Source organism: Gavia stellata, chromosome 19 (assembly GCF_030936135.1).
Source record: "Gavia stellata isolate bGavSte3 chromosome 19, bGavSte3.hap2, whole genome shotgun sequence".
NCBI lineage: Eukaryota > Metazoa > Chordata > Aves > Gaviiformes > Gaviidae > Gavia > Gavia stellata.
Genome location: NC_082612.1, coordinates 19,488,107 through 19,502,244, shown reverse-complemented (window position 1 = coordinate 19,502,244; position 14,138 = coordinate 19,488,107). Strand labels below are relative to the sequence as shown.

Below are 14,138 nucleotides of genomic sequence, written 5' to 3'. Positions count from 1 at the left end.
GGAAGAGATGCTTCAAAGTCAAAATTTAAATTAAGCTAAAAAGAGGGTCTGAAGCTAGCAACCACAGGATCTGCAAAATCTGTTTTAAATGTTACTGTCTGTTAGATGCAGTGTAGTGCGTGTCACATTCCTTGGCAAGATTCTCCGTAGGACTCTCTTCCTGCGGTAATTTTTTTTTTTATATAGTTATATTCAAAAGAAAATGTGAGGCAGGGAAGGGCATGAGTCACTCCTCGTGCCTCCACTCATTCTTGAGCTTGCATCTCGGGATTCCTATGGCCTTTTCTTAATATTCATATGCCTCAACAGCCTGTGACAGCCCTTCCAGTCCCTCTGCAAGCTCTGCTGTTCTGAAAGAGACAGTGGAGCCACGAGTTCCCAAGGAAAACCAATAGTTTTTCAGCACTTGTTTGGCACTGCAACCTAAGAGCCAACCTCTGAGGAAGAGCACAGATTTGGATGTGATTCGTACCTCCTTCCGCGTTTTTCCAGGTGGGCCAGGCTCTGGCATCTGCCTGTCTACTGCAGGTCAATTCTGCCTATGCCAAATGAAGGTGAGCATTTGCTAGTCTGAATCCCAGAGAGTGTGATGGCTCAGCTGTGTCGTAAGAAGGCACAATGCATATCAGTTTGGAACTCACAGAAATTTTTAAAAAAAAAAGTGAAAAATTCATACCTTGGTTTGAAGCATCACACTTGTGAAATGATGGCAACTCCCATTCGGACCATCTAGAATCCGTCAGGAGCGTAGCTGTACTCTACAGTATTTTGCAGCTTCAGTTGCAGGCAGTAAATTGGAAGTCAGTAATGCAATATTCAAACACTTTGGAACCCTATTACTGTTATTGAGAAATGTTAAGGTTTTAATAACATCATGTGGAAAGTGGTGTTTTAAATTAGAAAGGAAAGACTTTCTCATGAAATCTTAATGGATTGTGCTGATACTATGCTGAGCACTTTTTAAAACATGTTGAAATCCATGCATATAATAAATACAAGCGTGAAGGGAAGGTTTTTGGAATCTCAGCGAGGTCCTGAGATGGGAATGTCACAAAACTGGGGGTTTGCCATGATTTAGATAGAATTCAGGGAGGGAAGGGTTTAGTGGCTTTGGGAGGCTTTTACTCTTTTTCAAGTGCTTGAGCCATCTTCACAGTTGTCATTGGGAGCAGTGCGCATCACAAACTTTCCTTGGCCTGAAGCCTTTGTAGCTGTGCTCTCTGAGCTTGTGAAAAAAAGCAGCTTTGCCCACGTATTACCAAATATTTTTATAAACCACGTCCTTTTTATATTGCATAGAAATAACAGAAAAACTTGGAAAAACAAAGTACAGTGTCCAATATAGAGTGCTGTATTTTTCTTTCTGAAAGTTCAAGTAAGGGCATAGAAACGGTTCTTCAGAGCAGACCTCGGTGCAGATCTGGAGAAGCACTCAACAACAGAGATGGAGGTAAAGGGAGGTCCTACCCAGCAAGGTGTCTTTCCATTTTAGGAGGGTTTGGAGAGAGAGGCTCACTGTGTTGTGACAGACATGCTCAGTCGCCTCGAGATTTCACTAGGGTTTGCTCCTCAGCCATTGGGAAACAGCATTGTGTGCTAAATATTTTGGCCTACAGTTACACAAATAAAATCAGGTATCATCATTTGCTTCATAAATCTGTCTGTCGTAGTGTTCCCAAGTCACTTTTGAGGACATGCTCATCTCTCTCCAGCTTGCAGAGGGACGATTTCTGCATCACTAAAACAGGAGCTATTACAAATGTGAATGTTTGGCGTTCTGACTAACGCTCTGGGCAGAGAGAGAAAGTGCAAACTAGCCCATGAGGTTGGGAAAGATATCAAAGCTCCTTCAGCTGAGCCTGCATCTCTGGTCTCCAGAGTTTCCCGTGGCCTGCATTTCATGAATTTTAATTCGAATGTCATGATTTTCATTGAATGATAAACCGGAGCTGACTGAGCGCAGGTCTGAAGAGCCACCTCAGTAGGAGTTTCAGCCAGGGCAGTTGCAGATTTTCCTTATGGGCTCTCTTTCGTTGTGTTTTGTCAAGTCCCAGAGAACCTGCAGTTTGGCAGGAGGAGAACGCAAGGCCATTATGAAGGAATGAGGAAGGAAATGAGCTCTGGTGTCTCCAGTATCAGAGTGACACCCATGCTTTCTCCAATTCATCAGCATGGTAGGAGCAGCCTTCTGCAGAAACAAAGAAGGAAATTGCATCCACCTCCGAGTTATGAGGGAGGTGTCTATGGGATCCTTTCCATATAGAGCTTGGATCCTTTCCATATAGAAACATCTTCGGCTAGTTCTACGATTCCTGATCCTTCTGCACCTTTGAAGGGAATCTGAAACCTGGAAGGATGAGCAAGCACTCATTTGGGTCAGGAAGTACTTGAGACTAAAGCACAAAGAGGAATAGATGTCTTTTAGTAATGTTCTTCCATCCCAACTCTCCCTTCTCTCCTCACCATCTCTTCTGGTCACCTTTGCCGTGAAGGGCTGTCTCAGCAACCAGACCAGACTGCTTCCCCAGGACACGGGAAGGTTTGGGGGGCGTACATGCGTGGCAACAGAGCAACTTCTCTTCAGCCTCCCCAAACTCTATTCAATCCCCCGGGGAGATGTTGGAGGTTCCTGTGGAGGACAGATTCATTCCCCAAATGTTTTGCAAGACAGCCCTGACACAATCACTGTAGAGGGTATTTCTTAAACTGTTTGGCATGGAATCAGAACCAGGAGGTGGCCCAGAGGTTAAGATTTGCTGCGTGAGTGAAATACTGCCTTTGTTGAGGAAAATACTTGCACGTGGTTTGTGGTGGGCATTTATTCAAAGTGGCTATGCTAGGGAGACATTTGGTGACCTTGGAAAACTTACTTGTATTTTGAAGTACATGTACACACACTCAAGAATGCATTTCAGAGCAGCTCTGTGCAATAATCTGGTTTGTAGAGATTTTGATCAAATTAAAAATCCCCTACTCTTAGTAATCCAGGACATGGGTATTCTAATGGAGAGGGGGCTTCTCATCAAGGGCTACCCAAATCTCAGCAATTTCACTTCAGAGAGTCATGAAAAGTTGTAGGTTTAATTCCTTAACACTGATTCACGTGATCCTAAAACATTGAGGCAAATAGTTGGTAAAAATGAAGTTTTACCTAGAGTCACGCAGAGGTCTCTGTGACTGTAAGTTAGCCTGCCTTTGGTTAAAGCTTAGGGGTGTTCCCCGTGTCGGTGGAGCATTGCCAGTCTTTGTGAACACTTTGCCTTTGAAAAAAATCTTGAACCGAATGTAAGTTTTCAGTGCTTTGGAGTTGAGTACAAATGTTTAGAGACTGTGGTCTGTCTGTTTTTCTGACGCTTGTACCACTGAAATTACTCGGACTACGTCTGCGTTGATGCTGGACTAAACGAAACTGAGGATGAGGCTTAGGTCTCTGTGCTGCAGTCCCTTATGGAGCTTCGCACGAGTCTCAGCGCCTTAACCGGGGCTTCTGACAGCTGCTGCTCTACGTGCCGAAACCCCTAACCTCCAACTAACTACTTTTCTTAAATGCGCGGTGAAACTCCGGTTTCCCATTTGACTTATTTCTAATTGCCTCCGGAGAGGAAAAAGAGGCAGCACTCAAGAGGACACAGTTTTGTTCTCTCCCCAGGTTGGTTATGTTCAGATGTTCGTCTTTGCTGCTTCTGATCTGGAAATTTTCAAAGAGCTTCCTTCCCAGAACCTCAGGGGTAGAGGAAGATAATCACCGCTGCTGTACGCAGTTTACAGTTGAGTAAGGCACTAGCTCAACTTCTGTGCGTGTTCACCTGAGCACAGCATAGAGCAGTCGTGTCAGAAGGCAGCCTCTGAAAATAAAAAGGAATTAATAACAGATGAACAAACAACTGCTTGCTCTATCTTTTCCTGATACTTTGCATGCCGTTTAGCTTGTGATGAAAGCAGCAATAATTTGCATCTCTAGGTTTGCTTATTGCTTCCAAACAAGTAGCCTTTTATTTATTTCTTTGTTTGTTTATTGATTTATTTATTGTGTAGTAATGAAGCTTTTCATATGCTAAATAAAGCAACAGGGAACCTCAGACCCAGGCATGTAAAGATTTCCACAGATAGGACATTCGCCTTCAAAGTCAAATGCACTTTAAACTGTTGCTCAATATGAAATTCTAAGAGTAAATTTAACGAAGCAGCATGATGCTTTCATTTTTTTCCCCACAGTTTCTGGCCCTGAGAGACCAGTCTGTCCCTTTTCTTGCTTCCGTGCCCTATGATTTATCATAGAGCAAGGACAGCAGCGGTAATGTGGTTTCATGGTATTGGTATGGGGGAAAACGCCACCTTAATCCCGTACTGGATATAAGGAGTCTGATTTTCATCTCATGTTCCAGTGCAAATTGTGGTTAGATTTGCTTGACCCAGCTGAACTGCTCTTCTCTGTACGAGGTAAATAGTCCCCCGGTTTGCTCTGAATTTCAGTGCCGAAGGTACAGCTTAGTGCTTCTGTGTCCCGACTCTCCTATTTAGAAATCACCGTTTCCTATCACGGCAAATGGAAATCTGATGAGATTCTCAAGACCCCTATTATGGACTGCTGGCTTCGCTGAGATTCAATGGAAGCGAGCCAACAGGCTGTAAAGCAAGCATTATTGGAGTCGAATGATCTCAACAAATTCGATTCATACCCCTGAATAAGAGGTGGATATGCCTTCACAAGGACCCACGTTCCTTTTGTGGCTTCTGGCAGTTCAGCTTGTGAAAATATGCGTGGATCTCTGGTAACTGAAAGGATAAAGGAAAAGCAATTTGCATATCCTCATTGAACATAAGAGACCGGCATTCATTTACAATACAAAGCAGTATAAACCTGGGTAATGAATGCAAATGAAAACTTAAAAAAGACAAAACTAATCGGTCAATTTTAATTACAAAGTTGTATTCTGACACAGTAGCCAGCTGTGGGTCTCGCTTGGTTGTCTGCATTTAATAGTATTGCCTTTCATCCACGCTGGGGTAACGAAAACTGTTGGAGTCGATTTTTCTCGGACCTGCTACGTTGTCATGAAACTTGTACGCTCAAGCAGAAAAGCAGCTGCAGAGCGCGACGGGCAGGTCTGTGCCTGCGGTGTGGGCTGCAGGCTCTGTGCTATAGCATGGTTGGATAAGTCTTCTCATTTATTTGTTGTTCTGTTCCTGTTTTCTTGTTTACCTTCATTTCATTTTTGTTTTCAGTTGACATGTGGTCAGTAGGGTGCATCATGGGAGAAATGATTAAAGGTGCTGTGTTGTTTCCCGGCACTGATCGTATCCTTCCTAGCAGCCGTTTTGGCCTCAGTAGGTACTTCCAACCCTTTCCCCTCCAGTCCCTTCCCGCTAGACTAGCTCTGACGTACGTTTGTGCCGTACCTGAAGAGCTGGGTTGAGTCCTGCTGCAAAATCCTCGCAAACCAAAATGTCAATAAACCATTACTGCCTCTCAGTAAAAGCCTTGGGTGGAACCCGCAGCGAGCGTAGCGTAAGGAGATGGAGAACAACATCCTGCACGGTTCATCAGAATCGCTTTCTGCAGCCAGTGACCGCTTGGGTTTAGTTTTGTTGTTATAAATGTCTCTTAATTTGGCGGGGATGGGGTGCGTGTTTTGTAAATGACAGGGTTTTTTAAGTTCAGGTTGCAGCGTGGTAGGCACAAGTCACCGTTTACCTCGGGATGGTGTGTAAGAGGTTCTGCGGTTTAGGAAGAAGGTATGATTAACTCGGAGATGACTTTTAGAAATGCTTATTTCTTTGCTTATTTGCTCTGCAAGTGGTATTGAAGTAGGAAAGTAGGAAATGACTTCAGTTTGGGGACAACGTCTGCTTCCCACGACTAAAATTATCAACTAACTTTGTAGCAATTTGATGACTCGAAAGGCTGGGAATTTCCTTGGAAACTGTTGTAGAGGACTTCAGTCTGTCATCCTTTATTTAAGTACATGTAGCTATTACGTGAAAGCAGAATGTATTTTTGACATCAACGAGAGAGAGATTTATAGATAAATGCATTAAATCAGCGGACAAGCAGTCCAAGCAGAGTGGGTATATGTACGTTTTCCTTAGAGACCATTCAGGACCGAGGCAGCCATAATTATTATGTTATTTGCTGCTTTATTAAAGCTTTGATATATGCTCCCTTATTTATCAGATTGTAAAAGTGGTTTCTTCTTGTGCACAGCAGCAACCGAGCTCCGTGCATGCTGGGTCTAACTCCAGTGATCCGTGGTCCGTAGGATTGCACAAATGAGAAATGGAGGTGACCTGTGTCCAAGTTTTCCTTCCAATTTAAACGCTGTGGAGTTTCCAGGCATTATTCATTTTTAAGTAACTTTCTCTGAACGTGTGTGCGTGTACACCTCTGTGTGTGTATATGTACATACTTACTAATTCAGTTTTGGCCTCATTCACACTTTAAAGGGTTCAATATTTTGATTAAAATGTGGAAAAAAGTGATATCAGAAGAGCATTAAAGAAATGAAAGTAGGAAATGATATCATTAATATTTTCGCAGCCTTGTCTAGTAAGATTCTGATTTGTGTTTTGTCCAAACTGCTGGATGAGCATGTGCGTACTGAAGGAACGCTAAAATTCCCATGCGTTTTCGTATGATCTGGAGCACATCTCATCTGCATATGTGAACATAAATCTTTCCCTTCTATGTCTTAATGTCCACCACTAGCACCTATTTGTGCTCCATGAAGATTTGGCCCAGGCCGTGCTCGTGGTCTCTGTCAATGCGGAGCGAGAAGTTTAAGTGTGGGGGTTAGCGTAGTTCAGTGGTGTAGTCAGAACTGGTTTTATGTTAATATAATAGACTTACGTTTTGTAAGATATCGTTTAAAGAAATCCCCAAGTACAAAAAGCATTGAATGTGTCTTATATAGCGCTTCAAAACCTGGTTTCTTTGGCACAGCTGCATACTTGTAAGAAGAAATCACGCAAAGCCTCTGTGACGAAACCATTATGTGCTGTTTATTATTGCGATAACGCCGCAGAAATTGGCATTACCAGCTGCTGATCTGTTTGGGATTGTTCTGTAACGGAGTTCACGTTCTTCATTTGTATTTGTAATACGTTGCTAAATTTGCACTGGTTTATGTACCGCTCTGCTTTTCTTCTGCCGTTCCACGGGTGTCTATTCTGTGAACAGAGAAGGATGCCGTTGCTTTCTTTCAGGCCGCTGAGCCCCCCTCCTCAAAGCCCCCTCTTTTCCAAATCCGTCCCCCCACCTCTCCCCTGCTCCCGAGCAGCCGCTGGCAGGGGCTCCCCGCTTCTTGCTCCTCTGCCCGTCTGTGCAGCTGAAAACCGGTCAGAAGGGCGCGAGGGCAGACCCCGCCTGCTGAGACTGATGCCCTCGTGGCATCTTCTGCCTTAAATCTGCACAGAAAATGCTTAGCGTTTCTGGGAAACAGATTCTTTCTTCAGAGGTGTGACCGAGTTGGGCAGCTGTGTAATTCCATCAGCAGGGACTAGGAGCCCTAAGAGCTTGAGGGCAGCATACTTAAGGATGTATTTAAGTGTAGAAGGAGCAAGAGTAATTAGAAATCTGTTTCTTTAAAAAAAACAAGCTTCCTCTTTGACATAAAATACGGGTAGAATGGGTTAAGACTGGCAGTCTACCAGAATTTGTTATCAGCAATTTTTTTTTTTTTCGCAGGCAGTGCTGCATTTCACAACCACACTGTGATTTGAAGAGTATTTAATACTAATTGCTGTCAATTTTTATGCATAAATAACTGAAAAGCAGTTTTGAGCCTGAAAGATTGAATATTCATGAGAAATGCACTGTCAGTCATATATTTGACTGCAAAATTTACTATTTGCCATTTTCCAGTGGTTAAGGAGTATAGGTCGTTTGATATTGTTTCTGTTTACAGAATTAAATGGTCCGTTCCGCTAACTGAAACAACTTCTGTAGCAAAACAGAGCCATCTTACATGGTCACGGAAAATTCACAAGCAGAAATATAGGAAATGCCTTTGAGTAAGTGTGAGTGGAGTGCTTAGCCAGGCTGCAGCTCTGTTCCACTCCTGTAATCCATTTGAACTCACTGAAATCACTTGAGTGGAGCCGAGAACAGAATCCACCTCTATTTTTTAATTTTTTTTTTTAAACTCCAGTTGTGAGCAAATGCTTTGCAGTGTCCAAAATCCCCATGGTCTTTATCGATCCTTGAAATTTTACTATTTCTCTACTGTTTTTGGTGTATGCATGTGATGCAGTTAATTGTGAGCTAAAGCCTTTTTTTTTTATGTTATATGAAACTTCTTTTCAAGGTTGACAGCAGTAGTTCTGCTTACAGAGAAACTGTTATCATGAAGCTTGGATATGCTTGTGCCACGAGCAAGGAGCTTTGGAAAGCTGACCGTACCTGTGAGTTGACACTTGTTCTGTGTGTTCTTCTCAAAATTTTATGAGAGAGACTGTTGCTCTTTTCTCACCCCTGCAGAAATGATCTGAAGAAGATAAGAAGGTGCTTCAGTCCTCTGGTGAGCTGTGAAAGTGGTGGCTATACATGGAGTTGTTTTTGGTTTTTTTTTTTAAACTGCTGAATGCATTTTGGGCAGGCAAGGAAGAATGTGCCTTTAAATTCTGCGGTTGGGAATGCTTAGGGAGACAAGTACATGTTCAGCGGAGAGATGTACGGTTAGCGTGATGGCAGCTTCTCTTAGTATAAATCACAGCTGGCCGTACAAGCTATTCCTTACGGAGCCTTACTCTACAACTGCAATCATGTTATGCATGTCTCAGAGATTGGGGTGTAGGGTTGTTATGCAGTTTTACAGTTCATTTAGAAAGTATTTAAAAGCTCTAAGTTCAGAGGCCGCCTCCTAGGCTAGGTGCGTGATCATCGTGCATCCAGCTAGACACATTACAAAGACAGAAGCGTGCCACAACAGAAGGTTCTAGAAGCCTGGAAACAGCCTGGAGCACTACAAAGAGGTACTGCAATGGGGAGGGGACGTCCACGAGGGAAATGGTAATACTTACCCAAGGGTGAGACTGCCGTCCCTTGCTGCAATATCTGAACTGTCCACTAAGCACTGATTCGCTTCCTGCTGTGTAAGCAAAGACGCTCAGTAACTGAATGAAGTGCCAGCTAAAAAAAAACAGCAGTTGAAAATTTTAGTGAAGGTGTCCTCATAAATAGGCGTCCCAAGAGTTAATGACAGCTACACAACTAACACTGCTATCTCCTAACTTCTGAATGATCAGTGATAATCTTATGAAGTCATTTTATTTATGTGCTACGTGTTATTTTTATTATCACCACGTGTTCTATTATAGCATATAAATAGCAACTACTGTTCTTAAAGTTGCAAAATATTTTCTGCTACGGTCTGATTTCTACAAATGCCACATTCTTCTCAAAGCGTTCACCTTGGCACAGAAAATGCTCTACGCTTGCTGTCCTGTCAGATGCTAGCGTTTTCACTTTCTTTCATGTATATTTTGTAAACCGTGTTGACATCAGTATGTAAATTGTGGGACTGTGGGGAAAAACAGGTATCTGACACTGCTGTCTCCCACAGTGAAGTTGGTTAGTTTGGTTTTTATTAACAGATTTATTTAAAAAACAAAAGGTCCAATTTAAAAAAAGAATGAAAATGAGTTGAGCTATCAGCTTGACAGTTGGTGCGATAATTTGGTGTTGGGGAGGGAAATAGAGTTGGTCGTTGTAATTATTCTAATTTTGACAAGTTAGGAGCATCAAAAATTTGTACCCGAAGCAATGCAGTTAGTTTTTGTTAGCGGAACACACACATTTAAGGAGAAAACTATCAGAAAGGTGGTTCCCTTAAGGTTTTGAGACTGAAGAGAGATGAACTTACCCTGTCTGTTACAAAGGAAGAGCTCAGTGTCCATTTTCTTTTCGTTGTGCCTACCTTAACAAAAGCAAGATTTGACATGCAGTAGTCCCAACCCGAAGAAGTGCGTTCAGCCAGAAGAGCAAATCCTTATCCAGATGAGTAAAACTAGTGTAGATGTGCTGCTTAACAGGTGAAGAAAGTGTTGTCCAGCGTGCTGGGCAGGGAAGCGTGATTCCCCACCATCACCACCGCCGTCCAGCACAATTCCAAAAGCTCTGTTATAAACAGAGTTATTGCTAAAGGTTAAGGTTAAATGGCCGAGCACCGACAAGTTTCTGACTACGAGGGAAGAATGAACAGGCTTAACTATACATGCATCGTAGTATGTTGTTATTTTGTTTTGCAGTAGAACTAAAACATCCTACCACAAACAGTATCTCCTCCCACAAAACCTTGCTGTTGAACATAAGATAATCCTTCACTCAAAAAAAAGTGTGATTTACACAGACATAATGTGCGAAGGAAAAAGAAAAATTTTTGCCATTTTGAGGCTAGCTTAAGTACAAAGATAATAATTTGTTGTCTAAATTTCATTTTTTAATCACAAGCTATTAATCTGTGCAACTGTAGAAATGCTTTTAATATTTTCTGATTGAGACAGAGCAGTATTGTAAGTTTTCTCTTACAGCCAAGCTCCGTTTCCTTAGTTGTTTGAATATTTGCAGAAATGTAACTTAACTGAAGTCTGCAGGCCAATTGAAGGAACAAAACGGTGGTCCTGAATTCACGCTTCCGAAACAACCCGCACCGATGCGCACATTGCATCAACGGGAACAGAAACAAAAGTAATGGTAAACTTCCAGCCTGTACCTCTAAAGAGATGACTTCACTGTGAAATCTGATATCTCCAACAGAAATACTTTATTGTGCATTCAAAATGTTATTTTCCAATTAGAAAATTTGTGCATTTGCTTTAGAAAAATACATCTCTGAATCTGCAGTTCAGATTCTGGTTATTTTCTACCAAGTAAGTAACCAAGTATTTAGAAAGCAAAGGAGAACAATCCTTAAGGCAGTATTAGAGTGCAAAGAGAGAAGGTGGTTGGGAAGCTTGAGGCAACTTGAGGCCTCACTCGATAAATCTTCGTTCAAAAGATGCACGTTTTAGAACTATTTCCTTAAATAAGTTTCTTTGCTGCAGCTTTGTGTGGCCATCTTAATGTTAGTAAAAATGCCACAGTGTTAGTGCCAGGGACAAGCTAACAAATCCAGGTTAGATCCCTTCTTCTGTCTTAAGTCATACAGATGCCGTTGTGTATAGCTGACACGTTTTCCTTGATCCCGTTCGGGGCGAGGGACAGCTGAGGTGATTCAAGTAGCTTTAAAGCAGACATTTTGTCATCTTCCAGAGTTTTGGGGTGTAATTCTTTCCAACTTTTGCTTAATATCAAGGGGAAAAACAGGGTCTTCTGTTAGCAGAAGTTTTTCTTCTTTAAGTTCTTTTTCACTCAAATACAGGTTAATCTTTTTTGGCCCGGGAAATTTCTGTCAGAGTTACATGATCATTAACTCGTAGTACCGTTGTTTCAGTTGGTGTGCAAATAATGTCTATAGCCACAGTCACTCAGTGGTTAATGTAACCTACAGTAGGTTTTGAGTCACGTTAGGACTGTTCTGGAGTAACATTTGTTTTCTGCAGAACTGCTGAAGTTAATTCTGACTGCCAGCTAGAGAAAGCTGCTTCTCTTTGCTTCAGTAAGTAGACCTCAGTTTTTTTTCAAAACTCTTTATTTTTAATCTCGTACCGTGACGGGTACAACCTCTCATTGTCAGGTGCACCACAGACGCATTACAAACGGTGGCTGTATAAAACGTAACAATGAAATGGAGCCGGAGCAGTATTCAGTAAGAACGTTATTACGTTCTTGCACGTTTTCGTGTATTTGACCTCAGAATATAATGCAGTGCTAGTAAGGCCTAGGTAAGTGGAGAAACAATACTAGAGAGAAAATGTGTGTGTCCATCTGACTGAAAAATGGTCTGTCTCCACCTGCTCTCGCTGGGCATGGTTTTCCTATTGCTATTATTAGGACAAAAACAGGTCCTGAGTGCTCCATCATGTCAATTTGTGTGTGTGTGTATAGATCTGTATAAAGAGCAAATGGATATGTTTCATTTAAGGGCTTTGACAGTATTTAAGTAACGTAAGTGGGAAATGATACAGTAAAGAAGCACTATTATCCATTCAGATCATTCAGTTACTTAAAACCAGTCCCTGAAGTTGCTGCGACGTAAACCCTGACATTTTTGGCCCTTGGTGCAAGCCAGGGCTGCAAAAGCTCCAGCGCTGTCCTTCAGCAAATCAAGGCTAGTCAAGGAGAGGAACGTGGTGGCTCTGCCAGCTCCCTTGGCTTTGGCTGTCGTCTTTGCACTGATGACTCATGGAGCTTCTTCCATCTCTTAAAATCTTCCAGTCGCGGGTGGTGGCCTGCTCGTCTGTTGCCTCTTAGGGAAAGCCTTTCCGTCAGCTTAAAAGAAATGTGTGCAGTGGGCTCAGGCCCGTTGTCTGAGGATTCTCCTTCTCCCCTCTCCATCACCGTTGACACTGCTTTCCACCATGCAGGCCCTGTTCTGGGATCTTTTTTTACTCTTTTTACTCTTTTCTCACGCACATCCAGAGCATGTTACTACCTCTTCCCTCTCAACATGTCCAAGTCCCACAACATTCTGTAAATCCCGAAGAGCTCTCTCTTTTTGGCCTCCATTAAATGTCTGAGAGGTGGTGAACCTGCTCTGTACAAGCGTAAGCTGCTGACGTCTGCTTTGAAGCAAGCCCTGACTCGGCCCTCCCTGTTTATCAAATGGCCTTTGCTCAATCTGCACAGGTAATGCTTCCAGTCATGCTTTGATAGCTTGGCTTTCTCACCCCTTTAGCTTCTCTTGGCACAACTAACAGCACCTGCATTTCTGTATTCTCTGTTCTCCTCTGCAAAGCATTTACACGCCCTATATTTTCAAGTTCCTCAGAAAGACCTGCTCCTGAAATAGTCCAGCCAGACAAACAGCGAGGTGTGTTAACTTGAATACAAGTTTAAAATGTTAAAACACCTTTATTTTCTACTAAAATGTGTAATGAAATATTCAGGCTGCTCTGTGAGCAGCTATAGTCTTGGATAACTTTATTGTTGTTGTAATTCTTCGCTTCCCTGTTGAGAAAAAGATATTTCATGGACAACGCAAGATGCATACAACCTATGGAGTGTGTGTGTGAGGGGTTGTTCTACATAAATCTTTGATTTAGTTTAAAAAAAAAATGAAAGTTATTCAGAAGAATCTTTAGAGACCACTGCTATTTCTAGCAACCTTTTTCAGTTGAAATTAAAACCATTCAAAACACTGTTTCAGCGTTCTTAAAGCATATGTTTAAGTTGCTTTCATTCCTTTAAACGCTTTTGATTAGTAAAGCTACAATTTTTAAATTAATTATTTGGGGTTTTTGTTCAAATAAGACAGTTCAGGTGAACCCAAATTAAGTCTGTCTCGACTTTTCAAGGCATGTGAAAATACTAAGTTTCCATTTCCCTAAACTAAAACACTTTTTTGAAAATCTGAAATTGCTACTGCACCAAAGAGCTGGGTTTTGCCTGACTTTATTTTTTTATTTTCTCGTTACCTTCATTCTGTTGACTTGATTACTCTCCTGGATCGTGAGGAATTGCCTTTAGTATTTGGAAACTCCTCCACACTTACGACACTCATGACAAGAATAACTTAGAAGAATAATTAAAAAAAACCCAAACCTCTGTGCTGAAATGCTTTGAATGTTTGTCTTTTAAAAGCTTTTTTTTCCAGTATGTTCTTAACGAAACTCCCTTCACCGCATTTCTTAGCATCAATGTACCCATGGCTGCATGTACTTTTCCTGTGTTGTCATCAGATTCTTAGTGTGAATTAGTATGATGTAGAGGTGGTACTGATTTTATAGACACTTGCTTAATAATGGTTTTATTTTTGGCACAGTAAGGCGTGTTCGGAACGTGGCTGGAAGAGCGACATAACGCCTATCAGGTGCCTAATTGTTATCTCAAGAAAACTAAAAAAACCCACCACCAAACCAAAAAAAAACCCTCAGTACAAATTGCCTGTAATACAATTTCTCTTTAAGCATGAGAGCCTGTTTCTTATTCATCAGTACCAGTTTAGCAACGTAGCCATCCCATTGGCACTTAAACATCTGTCTATACCCGAGGCAGCATTCGTCTATAGAAAATAAGTCCCAGTGCATGCTTCTAAAATCAA

General features: G+C 41.9%; 1 protein-coding gene across 5 annotated transcripts in view; it reads left to right on the top strand.

Annotated features, from left to right (window-relative positions):
- MAPK10 (mitogen-activated protein kinase 10) overlaps window positions 1-14,138 on the top strand; it is an 85,738-nt gene that overhangs the window by 46,641 nt on the left and 24,959 nt on the right. For 2 of the 5 annotated variants that reach the window (XM_059827000.1, XM_059827001.1), the window contains one exon: window positions 5,227-5,298. The exons of the other annotated variants lie outside the window; for them this stretch is intronic. In XM_059827000.1, the coding sequence (XP_059682983.1) occupies window positions 5,227-5,298 (72 nt within the window). The remainder of the gene's footprint in view (window positions 1-5,226; window positions 5,299-14,138) is intronic. 5 annotated transcript variants of the gene reach the window in all.